This window comes from Haemorhous mexicanus, chromosome 5 (genome assembly GCF_027477595.1).
Source record: "Haemorhous mexicanus isolate bHaeMex1 chromosome 5, bHaeMex1.pri, whole genome shotgun sequence".
NCBI lineage: Eukaryota > Metazoa > Chordata > Aves > Passeriformes > Fringillidae > Haemorhous > Haemorhous mexicanus.
The window spans coordinates 56701542-56718778 of record NC_082345.1 but is presented as its reverse complement, the minus strand read 5'-3'; the positions used below and the strand labels follow the sequence as shown (position 1 = coordinate 56718778).

General features: G+C 42.2%; 1 protein-coding gene across 1 annotated transcript; it reads right to left on the bottom strand.

Annotated features, from left to right (window-relative positions):
- Nucleotides 1–16192: 16192 nt before the first annotated feature.
- On the bottom strand, nucleotides 16193–16964 carry LOC132328126 (tetraspanin-7-like). The gene has a single exon (XM_059847894.1). The coding sequence runs from the start codon at nucleotides 16962–16964 to the stop codon at nucleotides 16248–16250; it is 717 nt and encodes a 238-aa protein (XP_059703877.1). The 3' UTR covers nucleotides 16193–16247.
- Between the last annotated feature and the right edge of the window lie 273 nt (nucleotides 16965–17237).

Genomic DNA, 17237 nt, shown 5'->3' with positions numbered 1-17237 from the left:
AAGCATCTGCCCAGCTGCAGCTCATCACCACAGCTGCCATAGAAGAAGCTGCAGAACCCCCCCAGCAATGAGGAAAACAGGGAGAGCCAGCAGGTGCCGATACTGTTCACCAGCTCTGGAGAGCCAAACTGAGTGGAGTTTACCAGCTTTGTTCACTGAATGTGAAGCAGCTTCAGCTTTGCCCACTGAATGTACTAACATTCAGCTTCTGTGAGGTAAAATTAGACTAAAATTTACAGCCTATTTACTACCTCTGTGTGAAAATTATGTGGTGTGCTTACTCTTGCTCCATGCTAAATTTTAAATACATCTCTCACTTCCACTGAAGAGCAAGCTTTGCTTTATCACAAGATGGACACAAATACAAGGCTGCCTGCCCCAGAGTACCTAATGCCTCCCAAACCCACTTTCTAGCTTCCCCCACCAGCTTCTTGTATTCTCTGGAATTGACTCCATTGGGAAACTCCTTAGAGACAGGAATACCAATGTCTTCATTGTAATGTTGAAATTTTAAATGTTCATTTGTTGTTTCTGCTTAGGAAGCCAGAGACCATGTGATAAGTGATACCAAATGTGTCCAAATAAGCTACGATTGTGCTGAGCAATCTATCAGGTTAGAGTAATAAATGACTACACAAACAGCTAGCTTTAATGATGTTTCCTGCAGATTTATAGCAGAAATAAAGCCCCAAAGCATTTGGCTCCCAAGCAGCACAGACAAGGCCTGTTTAGCATGGATGTCTGATACACACAGACTTTATGGCATAGAATTTGGTACACCTGAATGAAAACTGAGGATTTTATGGTATCATTTCCATTTTCTTCCTGCTGCATGTTAATAAAAGCAGCAAATGTATGAATAAGATAACATTGTTTCTGTTAGCAATCAGCTAACCAACTATGTGTGTGCACTAGGTAATTTGCATGTGCTGGTCCAATTATGTCTTACTCCTGGACAATAAAGCCCAGTATTTAGTAGAACTGTTATTCCAATGACACATTACCTCCAAATGTTTCTGTCAAAATATCTTCTTCTTGATAGCTCCCTTAATCACCTTCTGAAATGTTAATATGTTTCTGCCCTTGTGTCGATATATTAAGTACTTTTCTTTTAGTTAGAGTTCAAAGGCAAAAGCTTTACAAATGAAATGGAGTCAACTCTCCTCTACATTAGCCTGGGCCATTTATTTTGCTATCACTTGGGCTGGATGAGGAGCTGCTCCTGCTGGCAGAAGTCCTGCTGGGCTGTCAGGATGGGCCCATTTGTCTTCAGCAAGGCAGAGGCAGCAAATTGGCCCTTGTCCTCAGAAAAGCTGTGACTGAAGGGCCACCTTCCTGCTGAGTGTCCTCCATCACAGCAAACTTGGTCAGCTGAAGCCTCTACTCCAGAGGCATAACCAAACCACCTATCACAGGCCATAGAAATTCAGAAGGAATTTAATATGGACTGCTTTATTCAGGCACAGGACTTTTTTCTTATAATCTGAATTATTTTCATTATTTAGTTATTAAGGCTAGCCAGAGAGTTCTAAGAGCTCGTTACTTTAGTACATGTGAGGAAAAAAAAAATATAAATAGAGTTGAAAAATATTTTCTGAAGTATTGCTTTTTCTGTCTCCTGCAAAAATGTTGGGATGAAAATACCTGACACATGTACAGGAAAAGGGATGTACAAGATGGAAATAGAGATGACAGCAGATACATATATGAAATTAGTAAATGAAAACTCAGAGATAATGAAATAAAAACAGCTTTGCAATTTTGTACAGGCAAGCAGCCTGCAAAAAGTTGTATTTTTACCCAAGATTGTGCAGGTAAAATAAAGAGGTTCTATGTGCTATACCTAAACTAAATGTCAGGGTCAAATGCCACGGTGCAACACTGCTCTGTGAAATGAGTTTTCACTGACCTTCCTGCATCACCTCTTTACCATGCTGCTTTCAGCACAGTGAACACTGTGGATAACAGATGCTGCTTTGGGGAGCAGGATTTGGGGACAGAAGCCCCAGTGTCTTTTGTTGGGATATTAAGATTGTAACTTGTCTGATTTTATTATGAATGTGTCTGTTGCCAGCTGAGTTACCATACACAAAGAAATTCATTTGGGCAAACATAACCTCTCCTTCTCTGAGGGGTTTCACATTTTTAAATTCAGGGATAGCAATGCAGGCTGAGCACACCTACACTCTGTATCCTGATTCTTGAGGTTTCTTCTTCATCTAATGGCTCATACAAGCCTGCCAATTTACAAGACATCAGGCTCCAGCCAGGCTGCTTCAGGATGCCACACCTGTCACACCTGCAGGAACCATTCCAGCACTATCTGAGGCCACATTAAAAAACCCACAGTACTCCACCTCTGACACTTTCAAGGTGGACAATATGAGTACAGGTAGGTACACCGATTTATTCACCAGTTGCAGCGATTCCACTGCCTTTCCATGGTGGTATGAAGTGAGGAATTCAGTTCAGTTCTTACATTTCCTAGAAAAATATACAATTAAAATGTCCTTAGCAATTTTGGATCAGTGGGTAAGGACTTTGAAGTAGACAGATTTTCTCCCCTTTTCCTAGGGTTCAGTGTTCTGAAGTGGGATGCAGTCCTTCCTCTCAGCACCAGCACTCCTTTACTGTTAGAACTGTCCTGTTCATTAAGAATCTTGCAGTAAGAAAGGTTTCTTCTAGCCAGTAAGTCTGACACAGTGAGATTACACGAGAGACCAGGCAGAGGACCTGCTTGTGCCTGACCTGTGTTGAGCTGCAAGGTGCTGCTCAGTATTCATTTGCTGCCTGCTGGGAGCCGACAGCTCTGCCTGGCAGCGCTGACTGCCCAACGCTCCGTGCAGGTGGTAAGTGCAGGAAACAGCATTTCCACACACAGCACACAGCCAGTACCTCTACACAGCTCATGACAGTTGCTCCTGCTCCTCTCCCCCTCTCACCACGAGACAGACCTCAATAGTGTTTGTTGGCAGGAGCTGCCTTTGGTACACACATGGAAATGTTTCCATTAACTTCAACACAGGCATTGATCACAATCATTTCATGTGGAAATGAAAGGTTCAAAAAGGAACCAGTTTCTATTCCTTCTGATAAATTAATCCAAAAGGTGACATTTTGTATGTCATCAAACCAGTTCTGTATAGACTCACTGAATGTCCAGGTTTTCTGGTTAATATTCACACATATCCATTTTTAACATCATTCAAAGAGATGAAATGCTTTCATTTGTTGCCATTATGTGTCATTCTATCATTGGGTATGCTTTAGTATGATAAGTATTTGTAACAATCTCAGCCCTTATCCTGGTAACTAGGTTTAATAACAGGCTGCCTAAATGACATATAAAAGAAATTAATCCTGCATTTTGCATTAGTTATGCATTCACCCAGTGGCAACAATGAAAGTTCAAGCCTTCCCCAAAGTTAGACTTAAGAATCAGCAAATACGTTTTTAACAGTTTAAAGCTAAAATCACTTTTTATGTAATTTCTTATTGAGAAATAATCATAGCATTGGTCTTGCATGTAACTTGCAGACACAGGCATTTATCTGATTTTTTTCATACTTTTTTCTTACCATTTGTTATCAATCAAGGTAACTACACATCTTTGCATGTATTATACAGTCTTTTCTATCAAGAGTTTCGTAATCAGTTTCTGGAAAAAACTAAAATTTTTATATTGCAACATGAAATCTAAAACTGTTGCCAGTGCAGGTGACAGAAATAGAGAAAATGTGTTTCCCAGAAGCTTATGTAATATGATCTGAATTAATCTCAATGATAGACAGGGAGTAGAAATTCTTTTTTACTAAGTTGTCTGGAAAGAACACCCTCCTAACAGTAAGCAGAAATGTTTGTTCTTTCACTATCATAAGTCATATGTAGCTAAAAACATTAATCCCTCACTTCACTCACAGCTTTGATGAATAACATATTAATGTTGCACAGAAGGAACTTGGAACATTTTCTCATATACCTGTCATGTGTGCTTTGTGTTTATGCTAATTTATTTTATGGAATTAGAGTGCTCCCGGTGGTACTGCAATGAAATCAGTGCTGTTATTGTAATTCAATGTACCTTGCCAGAGGAAAGGTCAGCTCTCAAAGAAGAAGGAATAATTTCACCTTTCCCTTCATGAGCCAGACTCCTTTCTGATGTGTACATATAAAGCCTAAATTTCCATCTCTTTTGTTGGCTGACAAATTTACTGAATTCTTTCTGGAAAAAAATAAAGAAAGAACTCAGAGTAACCCTTAGCTGAAAGCATTTTCAGGCTGCATTTAGAAATCACTTTATTCATTTCTGAAGTGCAGTCACCCCAAGTGAGGTAAAATGGCTTTTCTAATAGGAAGCAATGTCAGACAATTTCAAAGCAAAATTTCAGGGGGAATGGAGAGAAGTCAGGCTGTAATTACACCTGGTGAAAATTACCCAGGACTGAAGGCTAATAGAACACTTCTTTTTAAGTCTCATGAGATTGCTTCAGGGACAGAAGGCAGCAGAGAATTTTCATCACAGCATGGGAGCAGATGAAGCAGAACAGAGAGATAAGAGCCAATCTGTTGAAGAGACAGAGATTATGTAAAGGATTTGGGCAGTCAACTCACAGAGAGTGGGGCTAGCTCTGGGTGAGCTACCTCCAAACTGCTGAGCAGGAAAACTACCCACTGAGGCACAATACTGCAGTTTTGGGTTGGGCTGTTTGGAAGCCCAAGCCCATCTCTGTGAAGCCCCATGGGTCCCTGCTGGTCCACATCAGCCCGAGCAAGCACTTACTCAGGAGTTTCCACATCTCTGTACACAATCTGTCACATCCTCATGCTCTAAATTATCTGAACAAGTATATTCATAAACATCCAGGGATCTCAAAAGTCCCCAGGGAAATTAAACAGCTCTTTCTAGGTAGGCTTTGTGGAAACTAAAGTTAAAGTCCTCTTAGGAAAATACTGGTTATGCATAAGCAGAATTTATACCATTGTTCTGGGAGGGCAGTTTCACAGCTGGCATTCCATGGCTCCAGGTAGGATAATGGAGCTCATCTGGCAGCTCAGCCCATGTGCAGAATGCAGCCACACTGCTGCTGGAGGCAGTCTCTCCCTCAGGGCCCTGTCTCTCTGTCTGCAGCAAGGATGAAACACATTTTATTTGTAGATTTTCTGACAGGCCAGGTCAGAATAGATGGGTACTAGATCACGCCATGCTGCATACGAGCGTCAGTGACCCATGAAATTAAAGGATGTAAATTAAAGGATGTGTTTCGCTAGTCGCTCGGGACAGCCCGAGTTCCCCAAAGGTAGATCTGTGCAGAAAATCCTAGCTAGACTGAAGAAATTGTTGGTAGGCGGAATAAACACCTGAACTAAAAATACAAAAAGTTACAAGTGTAGATGAGTCCAGTGAAACAGAAAAGTGGTGGTGGTTTCAGCCTGTTGTGTTGGGGTTATTTTTTACATCAGACAACAAGATACAAAACCAGGAAACAAAAATAATCCTAGAGATGTGCTATATCTTAAAATCTTTGAGGAACTAAAACTACCACATAGTGATTAGGGCAGCTTAGAGGGCACATCAAAAAACAGCACTGTGGTATCTGCAAGGATCTGTCTGTTACCAGGTTTTGGCAAGAATTTGAGTCCTCTGAGACACTGTGAGGGGGAGACAGCCTGCCAGGAATTGCCTCTTTCCACAGCTGTGGTCACAGAGGTTGTCCTTTAATCCTCCCCCTCAGTATGTAGTCTGAGACTGTTTACTGTGAGGTTTTGGTGACATACACGTCTGCTGCCACCCAAATCTGAAACCATCTAGATTTGGTGATGCAGTGAGGGTCCACATGAGTGAGTTGCAGTCTGCCTCTGTTATACATGACTTTGGAGGGGCTTCCCAGAAGTCCCAAATAATGTGACATGGTATCCAGCTGCCTGATCTGTCCCCTGCTAGCTTTTGGATATGTCCAGTGTACTGTTAAAAGCTTCCCAGAGTTTCTCCACCTGTATACACATTACTGTCTTTGTAATAACATTAATACACTCCTAGAAAATCAATATTCAACAATATAGCAACATCAGTTATATTGATATCAATAATCAATGTAACAACAATCAATATAACAGAATCAGAATTTACCAGTCCAAACTTGCTCATGTGATGAACAGGAACAGTTGTGCAGCCACTAAGAGACTAAAAATTTCTCAGCCTGATGGTCTCTAAAAAGGGAGACAAGAATTACTTTTTGAACACAAAAACTGCAGACGACTGATATTTTCATCAAGAAAAAAACCATGTCAGCTTTCCAATGTCTAATACAATTATGTCAAGCACTGACTTTTTATCATGTGCAAAGGGCCCTCTAGGAAAATGTGTCCATGCACCATTTTAATCTGAATGACAAGCAGCATTGCAAGCAGTGATTTCTCCAACCTACCACACCTGCTTGGTATTTGGGGCAGTATTTGCTTAGTCTTGGTATCAGCCCAGGGTACAAAGAAGAGATTTGCAAGAGAAAGAAAAATTTAACATGAAACTGTTCAGTTTCATGTACAGTTCTTTTTGCCAGAAATGGTGTTAATACCTGCCCTGTTGAAGTGCAAACATTTTCTTACATCCAACTTTATAAAACACTTAAGATAATCTGCCTGGAAATTAGATGCCTGGCAGCAAGGTGAACAACTGGCTTCTTGTCTGTTCTTTACATAAGGCACTTTATGTGCTCTACTTATTAAAAAAGTAAAATCAAGGGATTTTGAAGATAGAAATTGCATGTTTTAATTGCAGGTGCTTGTTTAAAAGCAACAAACCAGGATATCCTTACATAAGGGCATTATGAAAAGGTTTCTGGCATTGGTAAGATAAACTTAGGGTACATGACATTGATATTGATGTTTTCTTGGGTGCTCTATAAGTGTTTTCAGAGAGATGTTTCATTTACCTATTGAATTATTCTATTTGATCCAAATTTTAAATGGTTAGCTTAAGCATTTATATTCTCCTGCCTCTTATTTTATACCAAAAAAAAAGTGCTGCCTGGATTCCACAATTCAGATTTACTCACACCCAGTGAATGCAGGGCATTGTCAGACAGTAAAGGAATTAGGAATATGGTGGCTTGGACTTTGATCTGGAGCATCCCCAATTTTGGAGCATCCCCAATTCTCAGGCCCTGTGTCAGGTGCCATATTATCAACAGAAACAAGTATCAGAACAACTCTGAATTCCAGTAATCTCTTCCTCTCTCCCAAGGAGATCTGTGGCCCAGAACAGCCAAACCTTCCAAACATTCCCTCTTGCATTCTCAGCACCTTCTCTAAAGTCCAGAACAGTTGAAGTCTACATGTTCAACACTGTAACTCCCTGAATTTGCTTGCAACCTGCACTGGCACAAAGAATTTCACTGAAAGGAAAACTTCCTGCTGTGCCTGTAAAACTCCTATTTCCCAAAAAGCATTGTCCCAGCAGGCAGTGTACTGAGGGTACAGAGTGCCTAAGGGTACCTCCTGAGAGGATACCTTTGGTCTTCTGCTTTCTAAAATGGGTCCACATGAATAAAAGTACCAGCTATAAGCTCAAGGCATACTGTTCAGTAAGTACAGGACCATTAATGTAACATCCACTCATTCTACAGAAGCTTGTAGTGAGCAAAATGTAGCTGAAATGTTCCGAAATGCATTGTAGCACATTTCCAAGATCAAGATTTTCTTAGCAGGTTAAAATTTATAACTCATTTGCAATCAGCTTTTATCCTGGCCTCTTCAGAGTGTATAACACATTCCCATTATACAGAAAATAAAAATGCAGGATTGTGTTTAGCCATATTCTGTTACAAAAGCTGCTGCATGCCAAGGCAAGGCCTCAAGAACACTTGACTGGCCTGTCACATCTGTTAGTACTCAGTGGCTATTGTTTAACATCTGGTTATATTTTTCAAGAGTTTTCATCCAATCCTTCAATGAACCAGCAGTTTGACTGGTGCTTACAATGGGTACAGACTCTCCCCAGCTGGTAACAGCAGCGAGTCAGCCCCAGAAGTGACATGCAGAGATGCTTCAGTCAGCTCTGTGGGAGCCATCACTGCAACCAGGAGCAGGGTTAGCTATGCCAGCATGTGCTCGGCCCCAGCTGGGCAGATTTATATGGGACTCACCAGCTGAGAAGTCTGTCCTCTGTCTGGGTTTCTGCTCCTGGCTATGCCATGGTTCTTCAGCCCTTCTAGCTGAAAACATCCTCAAGAATGGGTGAGGGAAGGACAACTGCACAATAGGAACTCGTACCACTTCAACCCAAGTGCCTGCACTCAGCACAGCATCAAATCAGTCAGTCCAGCCTGAGAATAGGAATAGAAGATGAATGATGCACAAAATATCTGGACACAAATATTAACTGACTGGTCCTGAAACTGCTGGACAAGATAGTGAAAAAAAAATCACTGCTTCTTGTCTCTGGCATAGTGGGACTGAAATTAAACATTTGCCTTCCTTGCAAGTAAAGAAAGACATATTACAATGCACTGGCTACCCAGTGGCAATATCCTACACACTGTTTGCTCACATAATGATTGTTCTCCTCAGTTTTGACTCAAATCTAAAGTGTGGCTTACATGCATGTCAGTTCCTACAAGTGACCACTGTGTGATTGAACACAAGAATGCAGCATCTGCAAATGTAGGCAACTCTGATACCCAGAGAACTGCATCTTGGGCATACTAAATCATGCCACGAGAAACATGAAGAGAGCTATTTGATGACCCCCCCAAGCCTTTTTGTCTCCAGGCTGAACAAACCCAGCTCCCACAGCCTCTCCTCATATATCATGTTGCCTAGCTTCCCAACAGGCTTAGTGGCCCTGGGCCAGAGAAGTCACAGTTTATCAACTGTATCTTGTCCAAAACTGGACACACTGGTCTCAACACAACCTCAGGAGTGCCAGAGAAAGAGGATTAATATTTTCTTTGATCCTGCTGTCTACAGTTCTGTTAACACAGCCCAGAATGTGGTTGGCTACCTTCGTCACAAGAGCACTCTGATGACTCTTTTTTGACCCAGCCTCCACAGCTGCCAGGTCTTTTTCTGCAAACCTGAGAACGGAATAAACTTCCAGAGCCTTCAAAAGTAATCCCAAGGAGAACAATTTAATGCTTCCTTCTTATCTCTAGAATCTGCACTTTGATGAATTGATACCCTCAGGTAACATTCCCATTTCACATTAGCTCCTTACTCCTGAGCATGTGCTCACCCATGTGAGCAAACAGCCCCTGCAGCACAGTCCCAGCACAGCACAGATAACACTGCACTGATCCATCCTGATGGAAACTGCATGGGCTATAGAAACACAGCACCACAGGCTGACCACACTACTTCCACAGCCCCTGAATAAATCAGCAGGGACCTGGGAGCTGTGATGAGATTGACTGTGAGGTCTGCCTGCTCCCATTGCTAGCCAGCAGATGGGACAGTCCTTTTTAAGATCAAGTCCAACCATTAACCCAGCACTGCCAAGGCCACCATTAAACCATGTCCCTAAGTGCCACATCAACATGTCTGTTAAACACCTCCAAGGATGGTGACTCAACCACTTCCCTGGTAAGCCTGTTCCAATGCTTGACCACCCTTTTGGTGTATAAATCTTTCCTAATATCCAATCTAACACTCCCCTGCTGCAACCTGAGGCCACTTCCTCTCACCCTTGTGTAGAAGAAAAGGGTGTAAAATACTTTTTTGATCTCATTTGAAGCAGAATAGTATACCTTGAAAACATGTAAATATAAGATAGAAATCATATGATAAAAGCCGAGAGGGAAGAACAAAAAAAATGAAGTTCCCAAAAATGTACCAACTAAGGATCTGACCATTGTACTACAATGTCATAATTAAAAGCTGGAGAGGAAGCAGCAGCAGGGGAATTGCTTTAATGAAGCTTAGATGGTACAATTGAGTAAAGCCTGAAAAACAAATGGCTTAAAGGGAAGCTTTTTTATTTTTTATAATAGTCTCTGTGGACAAGCTGATTAATCTATGTTTTGTATTATAAATTAGAAGCAAACAAGACACTGAACAGTGCAGGCTCAGAGAAAAATAGTGATGTCCTTTTTTAGGGGTGAAATATGTAGGAAGCACGGGAGAAATCTTACTGGATCCACCAGCAGGGACAGAATGGTTCTTCAACATCACTGCTAAGCCCCCTGCTAAAGGAAAAGAGCATGATGAGTGTCTTAAGGCAAAAACTGAGTAAGAAATAAATGTGAATGTCATAAGCACACAAGGAACATCAGATAGAATGGAAATAAAAGATTACATCCCTGACACACTAGAAGCATGACATATACAACATATGCTAGAGAGCTGGCTTTGAAACAGCACTCACATAATCTCTTAATTTCTACTTGTCAGCTGTATGAACCGTGTGTATGTCTTAATGCCCTCTACCAGGAGACCTAAAATTATCTGTATTCTGCTTTTAAGCCATGAGACTTGTTTTCTTTTTCTGGGACCTTCATTTTTTCTCCACTAAGTATCTCATACTACATTTATTTTCTGATGAGTTTCCTCAATGGTCTAAACCATCTAAACATAATTAATTAAATTATTTATGTAATTACTAGAGTGATTAAAACCCACTTATTTCCATGTAAAATAACTAGTTTGTCTTCTGCCTAAGTTTTCCAGAATATTATCATTTTAACAAAACAACAGCAACAACACCATCAAGCCAAGAAAGATGATATGTGCAAGGGGAGCAGAGAGTGAGTGAGGGAGTGTTGCAAGGAGAGCGGAGAGGGAGTGTTGCTTTGCTAAGAAACAAATACCTAATAGAAAAATAGTTCTCTGAAATTATTGTTTAATTATGACTTTCTGCCAAATTTTTCATATAATTATAAACTACTAGTGCTAAAAAAGTGGTGTTACTAAAACAGGCAAATCAAAAGGCTTCTTTTCAAAAACCTCTCCAACAAGGAGCTCAGACTTTGAAGGACTGCCTGACCTTGGGGTGGAAAGCTAGAAAATAAAGGAATTTGTTCAAGGGAGCCCATAAGGTAGCAGAAAACTAATAACTGAGATTACAGATCATTACAGGTCATTATACGCTGGGAATAAGAAGTGGAATTAGAGAGGTAGGTGCAAGGGCAAAATGGATAAGAAAGCGTGAACATGCCACACTGGTGGGAAATTTTGCAGTATTAATGAGTTTCCAAATCTGCTCATACCTTAGTTATCCTGATGTTTTCTTTACCAGTTTCAGGGAACAACCTTTTCCAAATTATTTGATAAGTACATTTAGCTGTTGGATTTGTGCTTTACCTACATGATTATTTTGCTTGAACTCAGCACTGAAACTCAAGGTGCTACTGCATCTGACAAGCCTCCACCTCTACCTCTTCTGAGAGTTTCTAGGCAAAAATGGCAATACCTGGGATTACTGGGACACCAGTACATTATGGCAAAGAACAAGACATAATACTCCAGCACAGCTACTGAGAAGAGTATCTTGTCCTAGAGGTGGCTTTTGGCACACTACACAGAGCTGTCTGCCAAGTCAAGGAACCAAAAGCAGAGAAACAGCCTGGGAAGATGCCTTCCGAACAGCAGTAAAGCAATAGAACTACTGTTACAGATGCTGACATTTTAACCAAGATATTCTCAATCCCAACCCTCCAGTCAGTCCTAGAAGTGACCAGAGATACTCTCAGTGCCCCATCTCTGTGACCTGAAAGAAGTGAAGCTATCTGAAATTATTAACCATAAGCATGAAATATTCCTTTTCCTAGGTTTTGAGACCACACCACTGCTCTAAAGTGCTGATACCTCAGGATGATGCATCTCAACCAAGACTGAGAAAAGCTGTAGAACCATTATTTTGGGAAAACTAGAAACATGAATTACTAAGCAGTCTTTGATCTATTTATTGTAGTGTTAGGATGGAATATGATAGTCTTTTAAGAATCATCAGTCCCAAAGAGTTGTCTGTTTTGGTAATATGAACATTGTACTTCCCTTTATTTTGTTGTGGCCTTGCCTAAGACTCGAGATACTGTTCAAAACCAACAAATACAAATGTTATATTCATAATGTATCAGTCTGAGTACCCTAATATGACAAATCAGGGATAGCATCTACAAAATGGGAATAGACTAAGACTGAAGCTTCAAACACTATTTAACTCAAAATCTAGCCAATCTTAGAGTGACTCTAGACTTAAGGAGAATGAGTGCACAGGAGAAGCAAAGCTGCACAGAAACCACTTCAGGTAGATTAGAGAGATCTTTATAGAATTAGAGCATTTGAAATAATGTTTAATTTGATAATTTTAATTCTGTAGCCCAGATAAGATGCTCTAATAAATTCTATTTTTTAGATTTAAAATCATTACCAAAAGATTTCCTTCTTACAACAGAGTAGTGTGTGTTAATTGCAAATCAAAGGTAATGTGAAGGACACAATAGGTTCCTTAGTTTGCTTCTTTTTTTCTGTCTCATCCACAAGCAAATCCATGTATTTGACCAATATGCTTCTGAAGAATGTGTATGTGTGATGGTGTTCTCTTTGATAACATGGGACACTAAATCCTTTGATATTTGCATTTTACTGGCCCAGATGGTGACAGTAGAGGGCACAACAAAGCAGGATCAAATTGTGATATTTTAAGCAATTTCTCAGCAAACTAAAATGGCATATTGGACAAAGTAAAATCTGTGGGTTTCAATCACATAGAGTTGAGTAGAAATACGTATTTTTACCATTTTGAAGCACAATGGATACACGACCAATGAAATATTCACTAACTGCTTTCAAAAGGCTTACCCTACAAAGACTGAAACAGAAGGAACCAGAAGAATCACAGGAGATCCCACCACTAGCTTGTTTTGCTCTCTAGTTTGCTTTGAATGTCTTTCTATAGTATCATCCTGAAAAGCTTAAACTTCAAGGAGACAACGTGACTGCCATTAACTTTTCAAGTTGCACAAAGTAAACAGTGGCATTTAAAAGTAAACACTGCACACGTTGGAAGGCCAATTGTTAAGTTTTCTAACCCCAGGTTAGCCATCTCTTATTTAAAAATTCACCTGTTCTTATTTTAAAATTCATCTATTATAAAGGTCATTTTTAGTTCTAGTTTTCTGTAACACAAAGTTTAGCGACAGCAAGTAATTCATATTGGACTAAATATCAAAGCACTTTTGAAGTTTGAAAGATTTATATTCTTGGCATTCTAGATCAGCATTATAAAATAGTCCTTGTTTCATAACAAGGGTCTAATCTTAGCACCCTGTTAATCCTAAATCTCACTTTGTCTAAACAACAGAGCTGTTGTTTCTACAACTGCAACACAGCTTGCTCCTTGATTTGAATAGCCAGTAATGTTAAAATTTATATTAGCCTTTTGTAAAAATGGTATGATCTTTTATTAAAATATACCATTTTATTGAGTGACTTTAAAGTTGAAGCAGATGACAGAAAACAAACACATATTCCAGCAAGGGATAGATAGTATTGTCCAGAGTAACATTTTCCAGTTACAGCCATTTTGACCATCCAGAACAAAAAGAACCTTGAATCCAGATAAATTTTAAAACTTAAAGTAATATTTGATCACTGAGCACAAAGAATTCCAGACAATTGAAACAGCTAATGGGAATCTCTTAATCTGGAAATTAATTAGAGAAGAATGACATTTCTTTCTCGCAATTACAAAAGTTAATGTTGTTAACTCCAGGAACTGGCAATAAACATTCAATGAACGCTCACAGCCAGTTCATTAAATCTTTGGTGATAGAAATATATTTAGCATTTACGTGATCATTGCCAAGGTTTATCCTATTTTAGTGAGGGCAAGAGTGCAGAGTGATGGTTTACATTTTTAATTATTCATTATATCAGCTTATGTCCTCAGATTCAGACCCAATCACCATACAAACATACACTGGTATGGTTCAAACTTGCTCTTATTCTTATTTTGATATTCTTAGCAACTTAAAACCAGAGCAAATTCACTGAAGTGCACATTTACACTGTGTTTGAATGTGTTTTAACACAGTACTTCATTCTGACTGACTGCTATGTGTCACATAAAGCAACAAAGGTCAAAATCAGAAATCATTTTAGTCATCAGTGAAGTAAAAATAGAGCAATGTCATATTCTTGTAAATGTTCAGAGCCTATTAACTCAAATAAAGAAGATCTTTTTATAAACCCAGTGCAATTCCATGTCCCTTTCCCACACTCTCTACAAATGCCTTTCTTATTGCACCTATAATGGATCTTTCAAATAATAATCTTTAAAACCCACAACATGCTTCTGTCTCTACATTTCAATGTACACTTCATTTCACTTTCATTTAATTGCACCTTGCATAGACATTCAGCAATGCAAATGCTCTGAATTGACACAGTGACCTGTTTTGATCTTAGCAGCTGCTAAACTTTATTTCTCAAGTACCATTTACAATATAAACTATACTTTTTGCCCATTGTTAAAATTGTACAACATCATCTTGACTTCCAGAAAATAACAGGAGGTCCACTATTGCATAATTAAAAATATATACAGGGACATTTACAATCAAAAATAAAAAATATATTTTGTAAAATAATAAACATCAGCCCTCAAAAATAAAGCACTGTTTTGCCTATAGAGATTCTTAGCACATTTCCTGGGTCCACCTATGCAGATGAATACCCAAATGACTGCAAAGACTGTTCACACTACACTGTTAACCTGGAACATGATTACCATAGTTAAATAGCCGCCTAATACATGAAAAAAAGCTTTTCCCCCAAAGTTGCTCCACTCCTCCCATGAAGTTACCAGTCATCTTCTTTACTCATTTGATCATTTTCCACAGCTTTGCAAGTCACATTCCTAAGAGATGCCATGTTCTGGAGTTCATTGTGGTTGTTTGATTCCTTTCTGAAACTATTCCTCCCCTGTTTAAGGTTAAGGTGGGCATGTCTTTGTGCTGCGAGGTAGAGAAATATGTAAAAGTAGAGTTCACAGGTTTTAAGGAAGTGGAAAGTAGCCAGAGTTAAGCTATGAAAGTTCAGGACTCTCTGAAGTGCATGGCTTGCTTTTCCTCAAACTCCAAATGCAAACCCAGACCTGCTGCAAAAAAAAACCAAATTCCTATAGATTTATATTGCTGTCTGACCTGAATACACCCAGGGCTACACAGCAAGTCTTGGGGATTCTCCATTTACTGTCAGATTGTATACAGGTCCGGCTTTAAAAATGTAGATGTGAGCACACTTCAGAGACAGATCCTTTGAGAGAGGAAAAATGTCAGAGTCTGAGGGCTGTTTTCTAGAAACCCTTCTATAAAACAGTCAGCCTGTTCCATTCATCCTGATGTTAACAGTAAAAGTCCAAAGCAAACCTCTGAAGGGCAATGAACCCTTCCCTTCTCTTGCCACCCCTCATCAGATCTGATCGTACAGCTTTTGCAATCTTCCTGGACAACAGGGACCAAGGTTTTAGGTCTTTTCAGCCCTGCAAAGATATCTATAACCAGCCACACACTGGCTACGAGGACAGACATATCATGAAGGAGGGAGTAACACTTGGAGCTGCAGCTCCACCTTTAGATAGAAATCGGCATTGGAAACACCAACAGCGGGAAAAGCATCCGTAGCAGCTGGTCAGCTTGAATGCACTCACACCGAAGGAAGGATATCTGCGGCAACGGGATGCACGATGCTGGCCAGTCCCTCAAGCAGCTCCCAATGTCAGCTGCCGGCATGGCTGTCTGGGTGCCCCTGGACCAGGCCTGCCCCTCGTATACTCCAGCAGCTTTCCAGTAACATCATTTTCCAGTCTCAGAAGAAAACTCACGTAATGTTAAGAGACACCTCTCTTGTTCTCCTAGACCATCTACTCTTTCCTGGTCCACGTTTAGGTCCCTTGGTTTTTACTTCACCCAGAAAACCGGTCAGCCTTGCCTCAGATGTCCCTTCTGCCTCAGAGAGTGATGCCTGTCCATGCTGCCACCACTCCCTGCAGAAGTGGTCCAGAGGCTCCAGTGGGGACCTGCTGCCCTGCAGGACACATGGCCAGGCCAACAGGCACCTTCCCAGCACCTTCCCCTCTGAAGGACTTGAGATGCTCATAGCACACCTAACACAGGCTCCAGAGGAATGGAGCCTGGAGGAGGATGCTCAAGTGGAAATGGTGAATCTGAAGGAAGGATATTCCCAGTGAGATGTATTCAGTTATGAGGGAAAGAAGAGAGCTAGAGGGGACTAGGGGCAGGAGTGGGGGGATCTCAGCGAGGGTAGGTGATGCCCAGCAGGTGGGCAGGGACGCGGGCAGCCAGCAGGCAGGCCAGCACAATGCCGACCAGCTGCAGCAGTGCCAGCCCCAGGGCAGCGGTGGCAACACAGAGCATGTTGCTGCCGACGAAGGCGGACACCGCTCCGAAGCAGCCGTCGCGGTGCAGCCTGCGCGCGTCGGGCGGGCTGCGCTGGCAGCCGCGGCGGGCCCGGCAGCAGCTGAGGGGCACCGAGCCGTTCTGCTCCAGCGCCCAGGGCGAGCCCAGCCAGTCGCGGTAGCTCTCCACACCGCAGCACGACAAGGCGCGCTGCAGCGCGTCCACGGCGTCCGCCACGCCGTCGTCCTCCCCGTAAGCCAGCAGAGCCCGGCGCAGCCCCTCCTGGAAGCCCTGCGCCAGGGTCTGGCGGTACAGGAGCGCCGAGAGCCCGGCCGCCAGCCCGGCCGCCAGCACGGCGGCCAGGAAGGCGCTGTAGGCGCGCAGGAGTCCCCGGTGCTCCGTGGCGGCGCCGAAGCATCCCAGGAAGCCCCAGATGATGACAGCGACGCCGGTGGCCAAGAGGATGGCGGGGGCGCTGGGGTAGCCGCTGGCCGAGAGCGCCAAGTAACTGCCCAGAGACACCTTGGCCCAGAGGCCGATGATGAGCATGGTCAGCCCCGCTGCCCAGAAGACGAAGCTGAAGGCCATGAGGGACAGCTTGAGCAGAGTCATGGTGCCCCCGGGCCCTGATGTCGTGGGGAGGGCGGTGGCGGTCACAGTGAGGGCCTTCTGCGGCCGTCGGTGCCGCCGGGCGGTGCGGAGCACGGGCGCCTCGGCGCCGTTCGAGGTGCGGCCCCGCCGGCTCCCCGAGCAGCCCGGTGCTGCCGGCGCCAGTGTCGCCGCTCCTCCGGCCCGTGCCCTTTTTGAGGGCGCGGCCCGGGGCGGGCCGGCGGCGCTTGGCCGCGCTGCGGTGCCTGGCGGGGGGGTCGAGCCGCCCAGGGCGAG